Source organism: Ptiloglossa arizonensis, chromosome 1 (genome assembly GCF_051014685.1).
Source record: "Ptiloglossa arizonensis isolate GNS036 chromosome 1, iyPtiAriz1_principal, whole genome shotgun sequence".
NCBI classification, from domain to species: Eukaryota; Metazoa; Arthropoda; class Insecta; order Hymenoptera; family Colletidae; genus Ptiloglossa; species Ptiloglossa arizonensis.
The window spans coordinates 12,136,010-12,161,241 of record NC_135048.1 but is presented as its reverse complement, the minus strand read 5'-3'; the positions used below and the strand labels follow the sequence as shown (position 1 = coordinate 12,161,241).

Below are 25,232 nucleotides of genomic sequence, written 5' to 3'. Positions count from 1 at the left end.
CTTTCGTATCACCGTGTACGAATTTCGAAGTGTCGTCGCTCCCGATATCCACCGTGAAAACAGAAACAGTGACGCGAACGGGTGATCGTAATGCAATTTACGCTCGGTGGATAATTCGTCGTTGGCGAGCTAATTAACAATAGATACAAATTGGCACGTTAGCCGCGTTTATGACACATGCGCATGCCGTGCCGCGCGCGCATTTCCTCCCGCGACGTGTAATCATTCGTAATTGCGGTTGGTACATAGTTCTGTTGCCGCTCGCTGTCCGCGGGCATTACGACGGCGAATGTCAATCTAGTGTGTCATCAGAAAGAACTTTTGTCCGTAAACGAGCGGTTCGGTGTTCAAACGCACGGAAAACTATGCTATCCGATCCGGCGCGTTTTAATCGCCCCCTCGCTTGAGAAACAATGGCCTCCCGACTCCAACGGTTTTCGCGCAGTTGCATCGTCACGAAACGATTTATCATTCACGATACCTGGTTTCGCGAAAAAATACCAGGTTTCTTCCTTACCGATGATACGCTGGGAACACACCCAACCAGTCACGAGGTCTAGGCTGTATCAAGGTTATGTCGCACGAATGTGCACCCTTAACCTCAAGGAAACGACCGATCTGGTGCACAATGTTTCTATTAATGCAAACAGAGATCGTTTCGAAAAGTTTCTTCATCCTTGAAGATCTTTCTCCGCGTTCATAGTTCTTGAACCAATCAAAGGACGATCTGTTTTGGTCAGGTTATGTCACGGACATCTTACACAACTGGTGTCCCGACACGTTGTTCCTGAACAACGAAAGATCTGAATGATCTCGAGCTTTCAGCAAGTAGCTTGTCTAGCGCCAGGGTAGCCAACAGAGTGTTCTAACGCGAGCAATGGCCGGAATATTATATCGAAATACTATTGGGTTGTTCGAAAAGTCATTTCGTTCTTTTTGGTGAAAATGAAACACGATTTTTTTTAGTATGTATAAACATTTTATTAAATTATATATTCTCCATTTTGGAAAACGAAATCACTTTCCGAACAACCCCATATAATATTCTACACCCAACTGGAGTGCATCGTAGACGAAACACCTCTTCCTAGATATAAGGAAGTCCATTCAACGTCGATGTTGGCAATAGTTGAATCGCGAAATTGTTCGAAAGGTTCACCCCTGTTCGAGGAATAAGAAAAGGGTGGAGAAGGATGGAAGGGCAGCGAGGTTCGATCGTGGCCGCGACACCGAACCCCGAAACGAAATATAAATTTCCACATACGTATGCTTTATTAGAGTTCCTGTCTAAGGATAACAGTCTAGCGGGCAGAGGGTCCGTTTCGTTGCGTAATGAGAGATTTTATCGCGGTTACAGGGATAGGGCGGGGCAACCGCACTCATGCATTATCACCCCACTTCTGTCTGACGGATTACTTTATACGGTCACTGTACATGCATATACATACAAACTAGACCTGTGCTTGTGTATCTTGGCGTCGAGCACTAAAGAGCGCTTGCGAAACTACTCTCTTCCTCGCTGCTCGTCGCCTCGATAAAAACTGTCGGCGTCTGGGCTCTGGCCGCGATATCAGATCGGCCGCGGGAATACGCGGCCACGATTTCTCCGAGTTGTTCGTCGATTTGTCGTTCATGGTTCAGGGTAGGTGGGCGGGCCCCAGCGGTGCTGGACAACGGCGAATTGCAATGGAAAATGATCCGAACACCGTGGAATCCTCGATTCGGTACCTGGGTCGAACACGATCGTGAAAAGTACACGGTGAAAATGATCGACTCTCGTCTTTCGTTAAAAATCATCGACCCTTCGAGTCACTGTTCACCTTCGTGTTGGACGAGAGACTTTACCAGTTTGTTCGATGGTACCGGTATCAACATTTTGCGTATCGCTTGGTAAAAATCTTCCCAAACCTTCACAGTCCACGTTTCGGACGTTTAACGCTAAAAAGTGTCCAACGAATAAGTGTCCATCAATTATGTTGAACCTACGAACATTAAATTCAGGGGAAACCCGCGTGATCGATCACCCGACCGCTTTTTTCGATCCTCGGCCGACTTCGCGTCGCTTCGCCGGCGACACAAGGGGCTAATCGCACGCCAACGAGGAGAACAGTCGGTTCACCCCGAGATTCCTGCCGAGTCAAACGAATATGAAAGATTAAGCACCAGGCACGCGCACTAATATACTTGTTCCTCGGCGAGCCGATTGTGTCGCGGAAACGAATGGCTTCCACGATAAGCGAGACGAAGTGCTTTTCGTCAGGTCAGTCCGCGGCATTTTTCGATCCCGAGTCGCTTTCTGAAAAACCGACGATCCGCGCCCTGGAACCTCGTAATCCCTTATCCCAGCCAATTATCGCCCGTACTCTTCCTCCCCACGCGAACCAATTACCTGCGGCGGCGTTCTCTTCTGACGTGACCTCTCGCTGCCGTTCCTCCGCCATACTCTCTGGGTATTATTTATCTTAGCCGCGAATCTCTGGCCCTCTCGAACGTTTTAATTGCTCGATGGAAACTATCCGCTACCTTTGACACAGGGGATGTCCAGGTTTGGCGATATCGTTGTTGCGAGGCTGGCTCTCTGTTCAGGCATCTGGACACCTTGAAGTAGAAACATAACGAAAGTCGTTCAACTATCGACGAAAGTGCAAACATTCTGATCTATTGAACACGGAAGATCTGTTGAATACAGGAGATGTTTAGGTTTGGGGAACATCGTTGTTGCGAGTCTAGCTTTTTATATAGACGACTGGAATTTGGATAGTCTGATCTCAAAACTTGGCAAAGGTTGTTTAACTGCAAACAAAAGTGCTAACATTCTGATCTGTTGAACACAGGAGATGTCTAGGTTTGGGGAACATCGTTGTTGTAAGGTAGGCCTAGAATTTGAACATTTTGATCTCGAAACTTGGCAAAGGTTAACTATCAACCAAAGTGCAAATATTGCAATCTGTTGAACACAGAAGATGTCTAAGTTTGGCGTACATCGTTGTTGTAAAGAGAGGCCTAGAATTTGAACACTTTAATCCCAAAACTTGGCAAAGGTTGTTCAACTATCAACGAAAGTGCAAACATTGTAATCTCTGGAACATAGAGGATATCCAGATTCTATGGACATTAATAGCCCACTCGTTTGAACGCTAGTGTTTAGTTGGAGGTCAAACACCTGGAGCCTCTGTCCTCCAGGACATTGGGTTACCGTTGGTAATTTCATTTAACTGTTCACGATATCGACGTGTAACCCAAGTACTTGTAACCTGTGCTACCGAAACTGTGCGTACACGGTGCCAGAACACCCACCGGTCTCTCGTTCTCCTCTGCAATTTGCATTCAAACGCCTTTGTTGATCGTAGTGTGCGCAACAGCGTACGTAAATTCGGCAAGTGACGAGCGAAATGAAAAATAAACTCACCGCGCCCACTGTCCGGGCCACGTGGATTGAAACAATCAAGCTGCGGCACGCGTATCGCCCCGGTGATCACCGGGGACGCTTCCTAATTGGGACCGCATCCGACAACGCCGATCCCATTAATCATCGATCGATTATACGCTGAAGGAGATAATCACTTACTTAACCATTCACTTAGCTCGACCCGGACCATCCAGGCTGCGTAAAACGCAAGTCATCCTGACCGAGTGAACGCAACGGAATAGGGTGTCCGACGAGAGTCATTATTTGGACTCCGAGGACGTCTAAATATGACTGGCACGGTGGCTCTTGGGCGAAGTAATTAAGCGGAAGCGCACAGTAGTTAGTTTGCATTCTTCTCGTCTTCGATCTCTATCTTTCCGAATAATTAAGAATACATAGGGTGTCTAAAAGCAACGCTGGGTGAGTCGAAACGTTTGGATGATCGTACATCGCGAAGCTGTTGCGTGTGGATACCTTTTGTCATTCGTAGAGCTCTCGCAAAGGGAATGTCAGAAATGACACTCACCAATTTCAATGAAATTTAACTGGTTCGTCACTTGCGCGACAATTGTAACCGAAATTATAGACGATTAGTTATGGAAAAAGTAAGTGTACAGTTTGGAAAAATGGCTTAGTTAAATATACTTGAGTAGTAGAGCGTCCTCAACGACGTTAACCACGGTGTCTTAACAAGCGTAGAAGACTGATGATATTTTGTCCAGTATACTCGACTAAGTGATTTTTCCAAACTTTATTTCTTTCATAATCATTCATGTTCATCTGCAGCGATATTTCCAATTGAGGTTGTACGTGAAAACGCACGAGCCGGCTAAATTTCGTTCAAATCGATGAGGGTCACTTCTGATGTTTCCCTCGTCAGTGTTATTTCGTCGCGATTGAGTTCAGATTTCAGTGATTATCAGTCACGATTACGTTGATCGTCAGTCGACAAACACGTCGAACCCTTCGTACACAACCCTACGTTCGTTAAACGTATCGAGATTCGGAGGTTTCGTAGATCGATCGATCGATTTAGATTCAATCTACTCTTCATGGAACCGCGTTGCTTCTAAAGACAATGATTAAACGAGGTTTGAGTTTCAGACGCCAGTTTGTGCATTTTTACGCGCAACATGCGTACACGCACAACCCACGAACTCGCGCTGATTTACACGCTGATGGACGCACCGTTCGCCATTGCTCTTGTTCGCGCATTCCGATTGGTCTCCGCCCGCTTTTCATTCCGTCGCTTCCGGTCTGTCCCTCGGCCCTCCTCGCAAACTGACCTTGCCAGAGGAAACGCAATTATTATTGCCGATCTCACGGATGCATCGCGATAGCTGAATGCGCGTTCACGGTGTTACGGATAGACGGTAAGGTCCGATCTGTATCTGCGAGCAATTTTTTTGTTGCTTTTTACGGGCATATCTCTGAGTTACACTCGTTACTCGAGCTACGGCGGTTTGAGCGAGTCTAGGCTGGAAGTAATCCCGTTAAACATCCACGGGCACGCTGTAATTTAGCACCCTTACTTTGTAATCGTGATCCTTTGTATCTTTTGGACAGTTGACCCAGCATTGCAGGTTGAATGTTTCCACGAGGTTCCGTGGACTCGATTTCATCCGCGCAGAATCTTCGATTCTGAGATTTTCTAGGTTAGAAGATGGCCAAGCAATATGGACAGTGCAAAGTATTGAGCATAGATTTTCATGGTACTTCATAGTCTTTTATAGTACTGGGAAAATGTTGAGATATAGTTCTCCATAGGCCTCTATAATCTTTCATAGTCGTGGGGATCAAAGTGTTAAGGCATTGTCTTCTATAGTCCTCGTGAGCAGAGGTATAGGATATAGTCCTTCATAGACCTCGTGCGCAGTGTTAAAATATTCTTCTGTATAATCCTTGTGAGCAAAGTGTTGATACATAGCCTTTCATAGTCCTCTATAGTCCTCGTGGGCAAAGTGTCGATACATAGCCTTCCATAGTTCTCTATAGTCCTCGTAAGCAAAGGGTTGATATATAGTCCTACATAGTACTCTATAGTCCTCCTGAGTAGAATGTTAAAATATAGTTCTCGAGAGCAAAGTGTTAAGATATAGTCCTCCATAGTCTGCCTGAGCAAAGTGTCGATACATAGCCCTCCACAGTCCTCTATAGTCCTCGCGAGCAAAGTGTTGATACATAGTCCTACATAGTACTCTATAGTCCTTCTGAATAGAATGTTAAAATATAATCCTCCATAGTCCTCGAGAGCAAAGTGTTGATATATAGCCCTCCATAGTCCTCGTGAGCAAAATATTAAAATATAGTACTCCATAGTCCTCGAGAGCAAAGTGTCAAGATATAGTTCTCCATAGTCCTCGTGAGCAAAGTGTTAAAATATAGCCCTCCATACTCCTCTATAATCCTCGCGAGCAAAATATTGATACATAGCCCTCCATAATCCTCCATAGTCCTCGTAAGTAAAGTACTAACGCATAGTCCACCATGTCAGAAAGTTACAATATCGTTACCCTCTTTCGACAGGCAGTTAACCCAGTGTTGTACATCGAACCCTTCTCCGAGATCCTCTAAACTTCCTCAAAGTATTTAATTTTGAAATTCTCAAAGTTACAAGATCACCAAACAATTCGGGCAGTGAACAAAGGTTTAAGAAATAGTCCTCCACGTATCAAAGAATCAATCGTGAACAATATCGCTACCCGTTTTTAAATCCGTTCTTCCAAAGCCTTTTTCGCTATTGTTCGTCCCGTTCTTCGTAAATCGGCAGATCGTTCGTAAACACTTCGGTTTGGACAATCGGTTGATCGGCTAGACAACGATCCCCCGGAAGCAAGAAGTCATCGATTGGGGAAGCATTAGCCACGGTCGTTAGCCGCGGTAGCGGAGGGTAGGCCACGTCGAAGGACATTGAAAATCGAATTGTCGTGACGGTAAATAAAGCACATGCAGCCCGCCGGTTCGCATCCTGCGGTACGCCGTTATCCCGACGGCCATCCTAATGGGATCCTGTCCCAGAGGGTCGCGTGGCAGAACGCGGCCGCTCCACGACATTGCGTGCGACTATTTACGAGTGAACAACCTCCGTCTTGCTCATCCTTCCTGCACGCGTCGTCAGGGTCTCGTTCCTTCTTTGAAACGCTTCTCGTTGGGCTTCGAATCGACCCGCGATCTTCCTTCCTGTTCGATGCAACCTGTTACCACACTCTGTTCCTTCGTTTATTGCGACCGTCCGATCGGTATATCTCATGGAACACAACCACGAACGTTCCAGGTCTCATCCAGGTGACGCACAACGATTTCTCTAGATGCGTACTCGCGATGTTCGCGAGCAAGAAACGAACGATCGGTCGTGACGATCACGTGATTTAATCATCGTCGATTTTGTCCCAAGGATTTAGTCCGCATGAACTTCGTCACGAGGATTTAATCATCGTCGACTTCCTCGCGAGGATTTTGACAGATTGTCATATCTGTAGAAACAAGGCCCACACGTTCAAAATTTCAACGAAGTGATACACGTGGATTTCTCTGTGTGAGGACTCACGATGTCCGTGAGAAAGAAGAGTGTAATAGGTCATAGCGATCACTGTAAACTTCGTCCAAAGGATTTGATCACCATAGGCTTCGTCACGAGGATTTAATCATCGTGGATTTTGTCCCAAGGATTTGATCACCATGGACTCCGTCACGAGGATTCATTCATCATCAACTTCGTCGCGAAGATTACATCCGATTGAGATATGTCAAAGAACATGCACATAGCATAAACGTTCTAGTCTTCATCCAGGTAACATACCCCGATTTCTCTAGGTGCGCGATGATCGCGAAAAATGCGAAGAGGTCATGACCATCACGATGAATTTCGTTGGAAAAGATTCAATCATCGTGAATTTCGTCAGATTGGTATATCTATAGAAACATAGCCTAAACGTTCAAAATTTCATCCAGATGACATGCACTAATTTCTTTAAGTATAAACTCTGACACTGGCAAGGAAGAACCTTACGATAGGTGGTGTTGATCACCATGAACTTCATCGCGAAGATTTCATCAGATTGGTATACTCGTATCTGTACAAACCTAACCTAAACGTTCAAAATTTCATCCAGTTGACATGCACCAATTTCTCTGGGTATGAACCCTGACAGTGGCAAAGAAGAAGCGTACAATGGGTGGTGGTGATCACCATGAACTTCATCGCGAAGATTTCATCAGATTGGTATACTCGTATCAATAGAAACATACCCTAAACGTTCAAAATTTCATCCAGACGACACGCACCAATTTCATTCGTTATGACACTCGCGAGTAAGAATCGTACGACAGGTCGTGGCGATCACCATGAACTTCGTCGCGAGGATTTCTTTCCCATGCACTGACCTTCGCCAAACAGAAATATCTCTAATTAACCGAACCGTCGAGGTAGAAGGAACGTTAAAGTATCTTCGAATCGGCTTTAAACCGGCTTAATAGATCCTCTTAAGGACACGAAGGAGGATAACCGCGTTCCTCTGATGACTCTGCCGATGAAAACTGGCCCGGAGGGTCGCGTGGCGCACGCGTGCTTGACAGAGAGTATTGCGTGCAGGTTTTTATGACCGGCCGTCGGCGAAGTCGCACATCTTTCATGCACGCATCGATGCCCTTCGACGCTAAATGCTCCTCGAGAGGTTGTTCACTTTCGAAACGCATCGCCGGCTCCTTCCATCGCCTCCGCTCGAAACTCGCAGGTGGTCTTGTTCTTATTCGTACGGTCTGCCACTCGGTGATACCGTGCTTTCACTTCACCTCAGTCTGAAACTCCTGAAATATCGTATTTTATCCGGCCGCGATCAGTTTCTTCGTGTAAATGATACGAAAATCGTGTACCGGCCTCCGGACCCCGATGCTGCGTGCACGGGCTGAGATGCGTTTCACTCGGACGTGTGTACGAGCAAAGAAATGTTATTTGCACTTGATCTTGAGGTGGATGCCTGAGAAAACTAGATCCTATCGTTCGCTTAAAACAGAATCGATCTAAATTCAACCTACCCGTACTCGATCTACGAGACGAGTGTAAACCTAATCCAACATGGCCCGTTACGAACTTAACCTGTAACGTCGTATCGTTTGGCAACAGCTCGATGCAAAAATTGAAGAAAATAGAAAAATTGTACGCTAGATGAGAACGAATTGGACACAATTATACGCGACGTGTCGCGAGAAACGGAATATTCTCTTCAATTCGCGTTTGAACGAATCGAAGAAACGTGCTGTAAGTATCGAATTAAAAGTCGCGCGAAGGTTGTATCGACGATGCGTAAAAAACGAAGCAACGTCCTTGAAAATTGTTAACAGGGCGACCTTGGAATTCTGTCCCCAATATTTCATTTACCTTCAAATCGAATTCGGACGTTTCGTTTCTCGCGATTCCCCACCCCACTATTCTCCCTCGTCGAGTTCGACGCCATTGACATTAAACACACTCTCGAGCATCCTTCGTTATCCAGTTGTTGAATCGGCTATAAATAAAACGAACGAAACTAAACTCGGTACAGGATCCGAACACCTTCGCGCCCTCCTTTATCATCTCAAATCGAATTCTTCCGCATGAGAGAAACCGAAGGTTTCCACCGTCGAAGTGTTGTCCTTATCGCGGCCCCTGTAATCCCATCGTCGAATCGAATCCTTGCTGGACGAAAAAAAAAAGATGTTACTCGAAAGGCGAAAGTATCAAACGACGGAAGGAGATTAATGGAGAACGTTCGAGGAGATCCGGCAATACGTGACAGGATGTGAGCGACACTTCCTCTTAAGCCCTACAATAATCCGTCGATCTGATGCCGTTACACCTGCCTTCGTTCTGCTTAATATGCGCGACAAAGTTGCTAACCATGCGGGACTAAATTGTGCCGTTAAAAATTAATAAACTCGCATTGGATCGAGTACCGACTACGGCGAGGTACCGCAACGAATGCTTCCGAGAATTGTTCACTTATGCGAGAGAAATCTATATCTAAGGATATGGCTAATGGTCGTCAGTTTACGCGATACGAAATTCCAATCAACGAAATAACATTTTTTGAAAAATTCTGATCGCTAAATTCAAATTCCATCCAAGTGCGCTCTCTTCGAGTCTCTAGTATGGAGTTTACATTCTAAACTCTCTAGCATAGAGTGTACATTCTATGCTCGCTAGAATGGAGTCTATATTCTAAACTCTCTGCTATAAAGACTACATCTTAAGCTGGCTAGAAGAGAGTCAATATTCTAGGCTTTCTTGTGTAGAATATTGTGTAGAGTATATAGATCCTAGACTCTCTAGTATAGAGTGTACATTCTAGGCTTTCTGCTATAAAGTCTAGATCCTAGGCTTTCTAGTATAGAGTTTACATTCTAAGCTCTCTGCTATAAAGTCTACATCTTAAACTGGCTACTAGAAAGTCAATATTTTAGGCTTTCTTGTGTAGAATATTGTGTAGAGTATATAGATCCTAGACTCTCTAGTATAGAGTGTACATTCTAGGCTCTCTGCTGTAAAGTCTACATCCTAGGCTCTCTAGTATAGAGTTTACATTCTAAGCTCTCTGTTATAAAATCTACATCTTAAGCTGGCTAGTAGAGAGTCAATATTTGAAGTTTTCTTGTGTAGAGTCTATATCCTAGGCTCTCTAGTATAGAGTCTACATTCTAGGCTCTCTACTATAAAGTCAACATCCTAAGCTGGCTAGTAAGGAGTCTACCTTTTAGATTATTCTTATATAGAATCTACATCCTAGACCAGCTAATAGGGAGTCTACAATTTAGGCTCTCTAGTATGGAATCTACATTCTAGGCTTTTTAGCATAGAGTCTACATTCTAAATTCACAATCTAGATCGCCGTTTTCTTTGTAACAATTCTCCACTCGTACCAATTTATCCGTTCACTTTATGTTGCAGTGGTGATGCACAAAGACAAGGAGGAGAATTCGCACCACGATTCGCACTATAGAGCGAGGGAGTTAGCTGCGTTCGCTGCGTACGACCATCATCATCTCGACGGGGAAATGTTCCTGCAGGTGAGTGACTAAAAAGGTTACTCGATCGTTGAATTTCCCCGTGAAAAACACGGGATCGCGAGTACCCGGACCCCGTGTTTAACAGTGCACGGGAAAATTCGAAAATTGCCGCGCGGCAGATAGGTTTTTAATGCGAGACGCGAGCTTACCATTACCTCGTTATCAACGTCTCATTCATCATTTAAGGTCTGCAATACAGTTGTTCGAGCAACGGTCAGTTACACATCGCGCCCGCGGAGTAAAACAGAATTGGAACGCGTTTTTATTAGCGTCTGTCCGTTTACCGATGTAGACTTGCCCATGTTCCATGATGGATCGATGCTCGTAGGAGTGGGTGGTTGGACAGATGGGAGATGAATGTACAGGGAAAAGGGAAACGGACGTTCTACCAAATGACGATTTACGATCTAGGTGAATTGTAGCGACCAGAACTCGATCGAACCACGGTTTTATCCCCTTTTACTTGGAATTGAATCTTAACCGTCGACATCCAGTTGGCGTGTCTAGAGCCGCGCTTCAAATTCAACTCAGAGTACCACTTGTCGACGTACGCTTCTCTATCAGCGATACATCATTCAACTTGATTCAATTCTCGATCGCGAGAGAAACAAAGACAACAAAAGTGGATGACCAACTAGCGCCTCTAACCTGTTGTGTAGGCTGATTCTCTCATCAGTAGACTCAAAGACAGTGCCACGACCTAAACACCACAGCGATAATTTCGTGTTTGTATACAGAGACGAAGAGATCGACGCAGCTGTCGTGGGATTGATTGGACGATTGAATTACTACAACCTAGTCTTTCAATTTTAGGACTCTAATATTCAGCTCGAACACATATGCGCAATTGCGTTTTCAGCTCGCGCGTAATTACATGGTCGATCGATCAACAATGACGTCTACCGCAGCGTGGTATTTCAATTTTGAGACTCTCGCTTTCAGCTCGCACATACCTGCGCAGTTAATTGTATTTTTGACTCTCACCTAATTGCATCGACGATTGGTCGACGACGAGATCTACCGCAGCGTAGTATCTCAAATTTTAGTATCCTCGTTCCCGACTCATACCTATACACTCATAGCTACCTCCTCCGAACAAACACGAGATCATCGCAAACAATGTTCAACCGGTACCTTTGATTACACCGAGAGAACCACCCCGTAGAACATCGTACCTCAACGAAGGTTCCGTATCGCGGGTACATTGTGTTTTCAAGCAATCTACCTAGCCCAAGAAGCAACCCCTGGATCCCCCTAAGCCCCTGAACCCAACCGTTCGATTCCTCGTATTGGCCTGCCCCCGAGAGACTGGAACCGAAAGGAGGCAAAAGCATCGAAGGGAACGGGGCGAAATTAAATCATCGCGAGTGAGAGGAAAAGACAGGAAGAGCCGAAGGAGAACGAGCGGGGAGAGATATCCGGCTGATGAACCGGCTATGAAACCGAGGCGTACGAGGTGTCTATTCCTCCAAAGTATGGAAGGGTATATACACGGATTAATGGCGGTGTATCATGCGAGGCTATTACGTTCCCTTTCCTGCGTTTTAGCTGCACACACCGGAGAAACAGTGCGAGGGTGAGACCGACCGAGGGTGGGGAGGTTCGCAGACTCGAGAGTGGGGGGAACTCCGACGAGCGGAGTGGGGGTAAACGATACGCTCTCGCGTACGAAGCGGTGCTCGCGATTCCATGCGATCGAACGATTCCTGCCAGCATCTATAACGGCCGGTTATTAATTGCCGGCTCGTTAATTGCGTTACGTAGCTCGTGCCGCGAGCTGATTCCTGGACGGGACGTTATGACGGCTTCGAAGGTGACGCGCGCCGTTTCTGGCTACGCCTAGGGCTCGATGGCAGATCTTGATCTTCGATGTTAGCGAACTCGTAGCGACCGTCTTCGTAGAGGTATTTAAGTGTTTTTCCAAAGGGTAATCAGAGTTTCTCCGAGACTCTTACCGGCCTGTGACTCGAGTCTTCGTATACATCGACTTGAGACATCTTTGATCTAATATTACCCGAGACCAGTTACACCGATTTCTCGAGTGTCTTTTTAAAGTGTAATTAAACTCAGGCTTTGGAGACTTTTTCCAAACGAGAGTTAGGGTTCTCCAAGTTGCGTATGGGATATTTATCAGTCGTGTTCAAGGTTTCAGTACGTTTCAGGTGTCTTTGATGCGAGTCGGTCGAGACTTTTGAAAAATTATCCACGCATGTTGACTGTACAGATATAAAGTTCCATTCGATTTAGAATTTCATTCGAGTATATTTTAGATGTCTTTGATGCGATTAGGTCCAAACTGTTGAAAGACTGTTCAATAAGTGCGTGTGCAAGTCAGTTGCACTCGTCCAGGTTTCTTATCTTAGCTGTGGTTCGATGTCCGTTAATTGTTCTCGATAGGGACACTTTGCCCTGTTGTTAGTCCAAGTCGTTTGACAAGAAGCGGTGTTCACGGTCGAGGTTTCCAAAAATAATACCGAGAACGTATTATCGGGGTAACAATAATCCACTTGGTGCGAATTCTCGGGGGACACGGTCCTCGAGTTGATCGAAAACAAGCACCGTATCGGCTTTTATTCGTTCGGTAACTCGTTCCTCCAATTAACCGCGGGCCTTCCTCGCAATTTGCTTAAATAATACAGGGAGTACAACGGAGTAACGATAATGCATTTGACGAGACATCCGGAGGGATGTCGCGCGCGCCCCGTGCACGAAACAGAATCCGATAAAAGTTTCTTTCGCTCGGGCGAGCACTTTCAATAACTCGACGGGGCCAGAAGTCGCGCAGGGGTAGCAGAAATTAACCGTTTGCCGGGGCCTCGTATTTTCTATAATTCGCGGAGTTCCTTGAACCTGTCCTTCCGAGGAGACTTCCCTCGGCCTCCTACGCCTGCCTTCCGACCACTCGCCTCCTCACCCCCTCTGCCGCCCCTTTCCACCGCGGTGCCCACGTTATACGGCGTTTTGCCGATCCTCATAAAGTTTACGAAGCCCGACAGTAAATCCGGTTTATGACAAGCCGACCGCCACCACCAGGCACTCTCGAAATTACGGCTGAGCGATCGAATTTTTATACTCCCCCCCTCTAACCGCCTCCCCACCCCCAATTATAGTGTTACGAGCGTGGCACGAGAGAGGACCGAAAGGACATCGTCTTGGCCGGTTTCGAGGTGTCTCCGAGATCTCGCGATTCGAGAGAGGAAACGGCACTTTCCCGGGGACCATTTTCGGTTCTTCTCGCCTCCGCGTATTCGACCACTTTCGATCGGTTTGCGTTTTATCGCTTCGGATAGCTACGAGATGCCCTTTTCGATCTCGCGATTCAAAGTAAAAAAAAAAAAAATGGTACTTCTTCGAGGACCATTTTCAGAACTTTCCACCGTTTCTACCGACTTTAATTTTATTAATTTCTGGGAGGTTCGAGGTGTCTTCTCAATCTCACGATTCGAAATGGAAAATACCACGTTTTCAGGGACCATTTTTACCTATTCGTACAGTTTCAACCGACTTGCGTTCAGATTTCATTCCCTTAGACAGCTTCCAGGTACGGGGACCATTTTCAGAACTTTTTGCTTTTCCAAGTGACTCAGGTTCGCATTTCATTGCCTTAGACAGTTTTTAAGTATGTTTTCGGTATTGCGATTTTGAAGATAAAAAATGGCACTTCTTTAGGACCATTTTCAAAACTTTTCGCGTTTTTTACCATCTCGCGTTCGCATTTCATCGCCTTGGACATCTTCGAAACGTCTCTTTCGTCTTGCGATTCAACATGGAAAATGGCACTTCTCCGGGTACCATTTTCAAAACATTTTACCTTTCCTACCGATTCGCGTTCGCGTTTCATCGCCTTGGACATCTTCAAAGCGTCTCTTTCATCTTACGATCCAACGTTTAAAATGGCACTTCTTCGGTTACCATTTTCAAAACTTTTCACGTTTCTTATCGACCCGCGTTCCCGTTTCATCTCCTTGAACGTCTTCGAAGCGTCTCTTTCGTCTTACGATCCAACGTGGAAAATCTCGTTCCTCGTGGGACCGTTTTCGGGACTTCTTGCAACAACGAGCGACTCGCGTTCGCATTGCATCGCGAGGATCGGCGTCGGTAACGGCGTGGATTTCGTGTACGCGATGTGACAATACGAAATATCGTTGCATAATTTACGGAAACGAAACCGAGTCCCTCGGTCGCTTTCGCCGGAATATTTAAGGCAATTTCGCAGATAGCGATCGCTGGCTCGCGGATAGCGTGCACGGAGATACTTTCCCGCTTAATACTTACGATTTTCTCGACGGTACGCGGATGCATTACTCCTGCGAAGGTTTCCTCGCGCGAGACAGTTACCGCGCGTTTTCCAACACTCCCGGGCGCGTTTCTGCGGCCAGAAAATTGCATTCGTTTCGCCGACGGTGAAACTGTAAATCTGTCGACGGGGCTCCGCGTACACGAGCCCCCGGCGTTCTTCCTTTTCGTCGTCGGGGACTTCTTTCGATGAATCGGGTATCTCGTATCTCCGGGAATAATCTCGGCCAACGATTGCTCATTAATACTTGTAATTAAAGTATCACGCGATGATTTAATTGCTCTCGGGGATCTTTCATCGCTTTTCCCGAGTCGACGTTTTTCACTCTCCTATCTCGTTCGTTGATTGCAGTCAATCTATCCGATTCAGAAAATTTCGCGCTGCTTCGTGCCTTATCCACGACCGTTTGCGCGCACAGTCTCGGTTTAATTTATACACAGATATACACGGTGAAAATTATTCCGAATAAAGCTCCGAGCTATTTATTCGCGGTTCAACCGAGAACAGTACTCATTACATCTACACAAAGCTGTGGAGATAACAGCTTATTTTATCTCCACGCTTATAGGTACATGAGCAACAAACGTATCGAAACAAATGTTTTCTGTAAATAAAGAAGATTAATACTTACGTCTCGAAAATCGTACAAAACGTTCAAGTTATCCTCGAGTACACCCTCGTAGGTGTATCGCGAGCTAAGTATTTAAAAAAAATATATTTTTCCTATTTGAAAGAAACAAAGATACCGGGGCCATGTTTCCCATAAAACACCCCGTAGATTAAATTGGACCACTCGGCACAATTTGGCAAAGTTTCTGTCCTCATCGTGACCGGTTGACGCCATATTTTCGAAGGCAACCGAGCACCCTGACGTTGATTTCATCGGTCCCGCCATCCATCCTCGTTCGTTAACAATAATATTGGGCGGCGGGTTTCTCGGGTTTCTCGTTTTTATCGTCGCGAACACGGCCGTATCAGCATTAATCAGCCGGGGCCCCGTCCTGGAACAGGTTGAAATCGCTGAGATAAACCAATAAAACACACCGTTCGGGCCAGGCCACGCGGGGCGGGGGTGAGCGGAGGGGGAGTGGGATTTTTCAATCGGCGAGAAGAACATACTTCGCCAATCCATTTCTGCCATCTCTTGCAAATTATCACCCCGAGCAAACGCACGATACGCGCCCCCCGTCGCGAGAGCGCGCCTCTCAGCTTTCCTTTATGAAACTCGAACATACTTTTCTTGACACCGCGACCGGTGAATGATGCGCCACGGGAAAAAGAAACACCGCTCCCCTTTTTGTAACATTTTATTTTTCATTAGCCGGGCATCAGACCGGCTGATTAATGGAATCAATGAGTCTACGTTGGTACGGTATTATCGGTTGCTTGTTGTTCGGTCGCGAGCCGATCGAAAAACCGAAACCCTATCGCGAACGGATTTTCAACCGAGCGACAAATTTCAACTGAGCGACCGTGGACGCTCTGAGAACACGGTGGTAACGGGGCGAGAGACACCGGATCGATCCGAGGGACTCACCGGCCCGATATTTCACGTTGAGAGGCCCGTTCGAGTTCCACGAACATCGATCAAAAATTCTCTATTCGTCGCGTAGCAACGATGTCGGACACTAACCGGAGCGCTACTGTATATCGCGATTATGGTTCGTAGAAGAATTTTTAAGTACTGTGTGCATTCTCGGAATGGTATTTGACCCCAGGAGTGAGCTCGAGTAGTTAAATATCGATCAGTTGCAACTCGAAGTGTGATTCGAATTTAGAGCCCGATAGAGTTAAACTTCGACCAAGAGTGAGCTCGAGTAGTTAAATACCGATCAGTTGGAACTCGAAGTGTGATTCGAATTTAGAGCCCGATAGAGTAATGTTTCGATCAAGAATGAGCTTGAGTAGCTAAATACCGACCAGTTGCAACTGGAAGTGTGACTCGAACTATGATTGCGATAGAGTTATGCTTCAAGAGTGAGCTCAACTAGCTAAATACCGATCAATTGCAACTCAAAGTGTAATTCGATTTAAGAGCCCGATAGAGTTATGTTTCGATCAAGAGTGAGCTAAATACCGATCAGTTACAATTCGAAATGTGATTCGAATTAAGAGCGCGATAGAGTTATGCTTCAATCAAGTGTGAACTCGAGTAGCTAAATACAGATCAGTGCAACTCAGAGTGTGAGTACCGTAACTTGTCGGATCACTTGTATACAAATGCCCGATGGACTACAGTGGCGCCACGTCGATAAAAATTGTTCAGTATTCAAGGTTTCTTTCTATCTTCTCTTCGTTTCTGAAACGCTTGACCAATCCGTAGTACTCCATCCAAAGCTTCTAGGGGTAGCTTCCGTCCCTTGAACTCTCAAATCGTCAATGAAGCGATATTCCTCGCTACTCAGTTCTTAGTTTCGAAAGCTTTCGACCGCAGCTCCGTGAGACTACCCTCTATTAGGAGTTGCTCTTTAACCGAGCTCATCCTCTTCCCTCGAACATTCCTCTAACCCTCGCGCAGAATCGATCGATCCCGTTCGATCGAGACTCGCCGAAACTGTTCACACGATCTCCAATCGTTAAATTCATCCCAGACAACGATCGACAACCCTACCTGTTCATTAGCTCTGCTGTCGATAGGAGACCGCGGGCTAAATTCAGCGAGCACCTCCCGGTGGTTTGCAACAGTGGTGGCGGTATCGAGGGATTTTTCGCCGCGGTTTGGTACAAATCACGCCTCTCTGTGACGTATCGCCGCGAAAGCAGCCATTTTGCTCTCATATTTTTTATTTAATAGCCAGCAGGCTATCGTGTATCGCATTAATACGCCAGCCACACCGCAGTAGCGGTAAAAGAGGGTCGTGGTCAGGAACAACCCCCCGCCACCGGTAACCCGTAATCATAACCGAGCTATTTTTCTTCCTGCTGCCTCTTACTATACTCGACTATGCACTTATACGCCACCGGTTCCAGCGAACTTCCAATTGCCACCTACATCTCCGAGATCCTTTGGACGAACGCGTTCAAACAACAATCGATCGAATTTTCCTTTCGTTTCATTTGTCCGATATCGGTGCAACATTTTCCGAGAACGAAGTTGCATAATTGTGCAATGTTTACCGCGACACTGATTCCACGAAAGTGTTATAATTTATTATTCAGAGAATTAAATATCAAAGGAGGCTTCTATTTTTGGAGATCCTTTGAACAAACGCGTCCAAACAACGATCGATCGAATTTTCCTTTCGTTTCATTTGTCCGATATCGGTGCAACATTTTCCGACAACGAAGTTGCATAATTGTGTAATGTTTACCGTGACACCGATTTGATGAAAGTGTTATAATTTATTATTCGGAGAATCAAATATCAGAGGAGACTTCTATTTTTGGAGATCCTTTGGACAAACGCGTCCAAACAACGATCGATCGAATTTTCCTTTCGTTTTCTTTGTCCGATATCGGTGCAACATTTTCCGAGAACGAAAGTTCTCGATTCGACAAAAGTGTAGTAATTTATTATTCGGAGAATTAAATATCAAAGGAGACTTCTATTTTTGGAGAATTGTCGCATTATTTCCGATTTATCGTTTGCGTATAAAATTCAAAAGATATTTTATCACCTACCTTGAAATTGTATCTTATTTATGCACGAATACTGCTCCAAGACGCCATATTTTGTCACGCGCAGAACGTCATGGAACTCTTTATAGCCAATTTAATTACACCGATCGAAGTTTTGTTAATGTGAACAACATTGACGAGTTTTTTAATTTTGTTCTTCCGCGGCATTTAAACGGGATCTCTTGCGAAGGAGGATGTTAATAAATGTCTATTTCTGGCATTAACTGGAAAAAGGAAATTCAAGCTTATAAGAATATCTCTTAAGGAACAAAGAGCGTGTTTAACGATTTCCTGAAAGACGATGAGGAAGTTGTTACAAATGAGTTCAAACGTGCGAAGGTAATAGCGATCGAACTCACCTGAGCGTTGTTTCCTCTATTTTGCCTAATAGGGTACTAAACCAGGCTCGAAATAATTAATTAGAAAGTCGGCTGATGAGTCGATCGGAGATTGAAATCGCGCAAATCCGAAATATCATCGTTGCCATGTATTTGCATACTTAACGCTATAATAATTACACCTGCACGATTCTCTAGGATCGTGCTCGCAGTTCTCTGGGATCGCAATCGCGCGCACACTCTAGCGGACGCTTATCAAACCTCGGCGCTTGCACGAATATTTTCATTTGTTTTATTTCTTCTTAACCACCTTTATTAGAATGCAACATCGCAAATAGATAATATTTACATGGGGAAAAAATACAGGAAAGATACAAATGCACAAGTAGCGAGGTACAATGGAGCTACTGTTGTTAAACTTAACCTAACACCTCGACAAGATACATCGAAGAAGTCGATCGATCGAACTTAGATTTTTGTTCAGATTTTGAGGCAATAATTTATCGAAACAGTGCTGTCTTTATTCAACAAATTCTAAACTTATTTCAAATCGTTAATATTATATAAGAAATCCGTAGCTCTGCTTTACGTAACAGTTGGCTCTACCACGTTGATCTGACTAAATAAATAAAATACATTTGTACGTCCAGCGTCACGTAATCAGCTGCCATAAAATTGAATAATAAACTCGAGGTCTGGATTTTCAATAATGCTCAATGACCCACGAGGCAACATGACGAAATTGGTGTTCAATTTGAAATAATCCTTTCCTGGTTCGTTCTGAAATCGCTTTTCTTGAAGAGCGTAATCGTCGACAGAGAAAGAAACGTTGCCAAAGAAACGGGTTAATAATCTACCGTTTGTAACTTGCTGAAAAGGCACGTGTTCGTTCGGTGACGCGAACCGAAGATGTCGAAGGCTGCTCGCGTTCGAGGTTCGAACGCACCTTGTCGGTTCAACGACAGGAAACCAGCCAGGACGAAGTGGAGCAATCAGCCAGGAGGCAGAAGGGGCAGACATGCAAGCATCAGCAACAAGTAAGAGCTTGAAGCGTGGTGATCTGCTGCTCGAGTCGACGGTGAACTGCTTGCGTGGAGCTTAAACGTTTCAAAGACTCTACTCCATTTTTAAGCTACCTGGTACAAGCATTGCGAGATGTCTGCAAGGTTTCCGAACGATCCTTCTCGAACTCTCTGTCGTCGATTCTGAAGGACAGAACCATCTGGAAGTGACTTCGATATTTTTGCAAGCAAAGAAGTGCGTGTATATCACAGAGAGCTGGTAAGTTGGCGAGTGGGACATCGCAAAGATTTTAGTGTCCTAATTTCCGTACAGGCACAGCATTGGAATGATATAAGAAAACATAGAGACAATAGTTTCTGAAAATTGCAATTGTTTAGAGTTTATCACGATAAAAATAAATATAACAGCGTTCCATTGGCTCGCCAAGTTACCAGCTACTTGTAACACCAGTGTGAACCAGAAACAAGCGGTACTTTCGATATCTTCATCTGCAGCACCTTCGATAGGAGTAGAACAATTTTCCACGGTACGTAGGATACAGTGTGTATAATTATAATAATAATAATACGTCTTTAGCACACTACAGTTGTACACGCTTATCTCGGTTACATACGTCGTATAAGAACTTCGGTACCTTCCCGTGTTCATCATCGGGAACACTCGGATATCATATCGAGATTAATCAAACAAGATACCGGGGCAATCTGCGTTCCCGATCGAAAACCGTCGCACGAGATGAACCAAGTGATTCGAACGGCAGGTGTCAAAGCTCGCTGAAGAAAGGAGGCGAGCGCGAAGTGGCAGCTTGTCGGTTAAACGAACTTCTATTTCGGTACCGAGAGTGTTCGCGAACGGTCACGAAACGATCCGCGCCGCTGTCTATTACAAATTCAAATGTCGATTATTTTATGCGCGACGAACTGTGCGGTGTGTCGATAGCGTACCAAAAATAACATAAATAGTCGAAGGTAATTGGACATCGTGAGAGAATAATAGTTCGATTCTTGACCGTCGGTGCTCGATTTTATGGAGCAATTCGAACATGGCGCCGAAAAAACTGGCGGTCGTACTCCGAAGCTCGGAACTAACCTAGAAATAATAATTGTGAATTTAACGCTCGAGATACGATTTGAAAAACTAATGTATCATGACGGGTGCTTTACGATATTATGCAAGATACTTTCGATATTCTTTTTTTATCAACTAGAGGGTTAGTTTTTGTTAGTTTTCGATAGGCTACAAAATATAAATAATGAAAGATAATTAGACGTTGCGAGACGATAACAGTTCGCTTATTAATGGTCGGTGCTCGATTTTATGAAGCAATTCGAACATGGCGCCGAAAAAAATGGCGGTCGTACCCCGAAGCTCGGAACTAACCTAGAAATAATAATTGTGAATTTAACGCTCGAGATACGATTTTAAAACTAATGAATCATGACGGGTGCTTTACGATCTTATGCAAGATACTTTAGATATTTATTTTTTATCGACTAGAGGGTTAGTTTTTGTTAGTTTTCGATAGGCTACAAAATATAAATAACGAAAGATAATTAGACGTTGCGAGACGATAACAGTTCGCTTATTAATGGTCGGTGCTCGATTTTATGAAGCAATTCGAACATGGCGCCGAAAAAAATGGCGGTCGTACCCCGAAGCTCGGAACTAACCTAGAAATAATAATTGTAAATTTAACGCTCGAGATAACGATTTCAAACGCAAATGAATCACGACGGGTGCTTCACGATCTTACGCAAGATACTTTCGCTATATACTTTCTTTCATCCTGGCGGTAGTTTTTGCTCGAAAATTATTGCATTTTAAATTCATTGATATCTGATACCCGATCGTTGTCGAGCCGCGACTCACGCTTGGAAATATCCCGACCTCGTTCTCTTAATCGCTCTTTATCGTATTATTCGCTCGCGGATAAAATTCAGAATTTTTATCGGGAAATATTTTAATAATTACTCTCAAATTACTTCCATTGACCAAGTTAATACCGCGTTCTGGGAACAACATTCGCCCCTAAACCGCGTTTCGAAATAACAGTTTCTGGCCGATGATTGCGTTCCTTCATACCCGTAATGGCGGTTAAGACTGATAACCGGAAGTCGGGCGCAAGGGAAAACGAGGCGATCGGCAGAGTGTAGTGAGTCAGTGAGACACGGGCTGAGTCAAAGGTAACTGTAGGTTAGGTGGGTGCATGGGATGGGATGATATGAGGTTAGGTTGGCGGTCGACGGGGCTCGCCTTGGTCTGGCACCGCTAGTCCTTCCCGTATTGATCGCGTGCTCCTTTCCTCCCTTAGATACCACCCCCTTTTGCGCCTTACGTATCGCCAGCTTTCCTCTTACCTTGGCGTCGGCACTACCGAGACACTGGCCATGGATCCTCGAATCGGTGACGTTTCACTTCTTCCTCGAAATCGTTCATCGAATGACATCGATTTCCACCGCTCACCCATAAATACCCTTCTCCGATCACTTTTTCCATCCTTTCGCGAAGCTACCGGAACAACCGGGGAACGAAGGTAACAATTCTCACGCGCCTCGAGTTACGTTATACAAATTCGAATAATCGCAACAATACGGATCTCTTCGCTTCTAGATGTACCTGAACGGTGAATTAACGCGTTACGACTCAACGTTTTCCACGAAGAATAAATACGACTGTTTTATTTGGAGCACGATACGTTTCGAGATAAAGGTATTATTATAAATGGTCTCGAGTCGTTTCTCTCGCGATCCGCCATGTTGTATTACGGTGGACGCGATGTAACGGGGATCGATCGCGATGTTTGTTATTTCGCGTTGGAAAATAATCTGAACGAGTGCAAGAGGCGTCGATATGTTACGACGCGTGCTCGAATACGCTCGTCGTCGGTGACGTTGGCGTATTTTTCGAGCAGAGATCGCTTCCTTCGTGTAAAATCGTCGGTACGGAGAAGGCAGAGTGCGATAGGGACAGCTCAATCCGCGCGATAAATTAAAAATTCAATGTCTGGCGCAGAACGAGGCAACGAAACGAGCCCGTGTGTATCGCTGTTGCGGAGAGATGCAGATGCGATTAATCATTCGCGGCTATAAAACACTTTCGAGCGACTTTTCCCGGTGGACGTTTTCCGGAAGCGCGCCGTCCCGCCATCCGAACTGACTCAGACGTTAAAAAAAAAAAAAGAGAAAAATGCCACGGCGATTTTTTTCGTACCACCTTTGCGGCGTTTGCAACTATGCGCCAACCCCTTCCCGCCCCCTAACCAGTGTCCATAATTAATTACGCCCGAGCATGAAACCTTTCACGAAGGCCATTATCGTGGTTATTATTATTTTATCGTTCGGATGTTTACGTTAGATGTTTTCGTTTCTGGTCGTGTTAGATCATTTTTACCGATAAATGTTTGAAAATGATTTATAGCATCGGCGAGTAGACCGGTGGGTAGAATTTTCGATCGATCCTTTTAGAAAATTCTTCCTCGTTGCTCGCGAGGAGCTTTTTCCTCGAGCGACTCCGTTTTTCCACCCGACGTGAATTCCATAAAAAATGTATATGTAAACGCGTGTAGTATCGCCTAGCTCACGGTAATGAGAGGACGCGATAGTTAAGCCGATCCTCATTAACATGTACGCATGTGTAATTAACTGGCCCACTGAAAGACGTCGTTTGTCGTACCACCTTGTGGAACACGATGCTGAGACGGTTAATTAGCAAAATTTCAAACGGCAATCCGTTGCAAGAATCGCCCCTAGTCTACAACCGATGGCAATAAATTTATAATATGATTGCTTCGTCGTGTGAATACCGTGACTCGACCGAACTCTTATCAACGACCTGCGCACGAACGACAAAGTTGCAGCTGGTGAAACTGTCGCGACCGATGAGCCGTACACCCCTTTGAAAAGCATGCAAAACGAACGAAAACGGAGTGGTGAGACCGCGATGAATTCGAACGTTCGGAATGTGCACGCGTCAAGTTCGAAAAGATTCAATTCGAAGGTACTCGAATTGAAAGCATCCGATTTGAAAAAGTTTCATTCGGAAGTAATCTGTTCGAAAATGTCGAGTTTGGAAGGATTCGAATCAGAAACGTTGACTTTGGAAGCACGTCATTTCAAAGTATTCGTTTAGGAAGTATTCATTTTGGAAAGCTTCCAATTCGAGTGTACTCAATTGGAAGCATCCGTTTCAAATGCTTACAATTCGATAGTATTCAACTCGGATGGATTCAATTTGGAAGCATTCGTTTTGGGAAGCTTTTAATTCGAGTGCACTTCATTCGAAAGCATCCACTTTGAACGCGTATAATTTGGAGTGTTCAATACATACAATTGGTAGCAATTAATTCGAATAGATACAATTTGAAAACATCCAATTCGAATAGATACAATTTGGAAGCCTGCGGGTGGAAAGCTTCTAATTCGAGTACATTTAATTCGAAGCATCCATTTCGAATGCGTACAATTTGAAAGTATTCATTTCGAATGCGTGCAATTTGAAAGTATTCAACTCGAATGTATTCAATTTTATGCGTTCCTCTTGGAAAGCTTCTAATTTTGATGCACTTAATTTGGAAGCATCCACTTCGAATGCGTACAATTTGGAGTGTTCAATACATACAATTGGTAGCAATTAATTCGAATACTATATGTACAATTTGAAAACATCCAATTCGAATACATACAATTTGGAAGCCTACAATTGGAAAGCTTCTATTTCGAATGCGTACAATTTGAAAGTATTCATTTCGAATGCTTACAATTTGAAAGTATTCATTTCGAATGCGTGCAATTTGAAAGTATTCATTTCGAATGCGTACAATTTGAAAGTATTTATTTCGAATGCGTGCAATTTGAAAGTATTCAACTCGAATGTATTGAATTTTACGCGTTCCTTTTGGAAAGCTTCCAATTTGAATACACTTAATTCGGAAGCATCTACTTCGAATACGTACAATTTGAAAGTATTCAACTCGAATGTATTCAATTTTACGTGTTCCTTTTGGAAAGCTTCCAATTTGAGTGCACTTAATTCGAAAGCATCTACTTCGAATGCATACAATTTAGAGTGTCCAATTCGAATACATACAATTGGAAAGAAATTAATTGAAATACCTACAATTTGAAAAAATCCAATTCGAATACATACAATTTGAAAGTATCCAATTTATATACACCATGATTGGAAACGTACAATCTGAAAGCATCTAATTCGAAACTGACCGATGCAAGAAGTGTCCAATTCTGAAGTATCCGATTCGAAAAAGCATTCAATTAAACAATCATTGTAAATTTTTGACGATAGAGTTCACAGCTTTGTAAAATCTTTGTATAAATGAGAATAAAATCTCAGACGTTGTCTTTAGCATCCATGCATTCGCGAATAGGAACAAATTGTAAAATGAAAAACGTTTTTCTGGATTCATGTGGGGCACATTGCGTGTACAGGTCGTTATTTATATAAAATGTGAGAAGTTTATGTACGTAATTACACGTTGATCCGTATATAG

General features: G+C 44.4%; 1 protein-coding gene across 1 annotated transcript in view; it reads left to right on the top strand.

Moving 5' to 3' along the window:
* Window positions 1-25,232, top strand: part of Ss (aryl hydrocarbon receptor spineless) — a 201,566-nt gene that overhangs the window by 142,543 nt on the left and 33,791 nt on the right. The window contains exon 3 of the mRNA XM_076308716.1: window positions 10,332-10,450. Within this exon, the coding sequence (XP_076164831.1) occupies window positions 10,332-10,450 (119 nt within the window). The remainder of the gene's footprint in view (window positions 1-10,331; window positions 10,451-25,232) is intronic.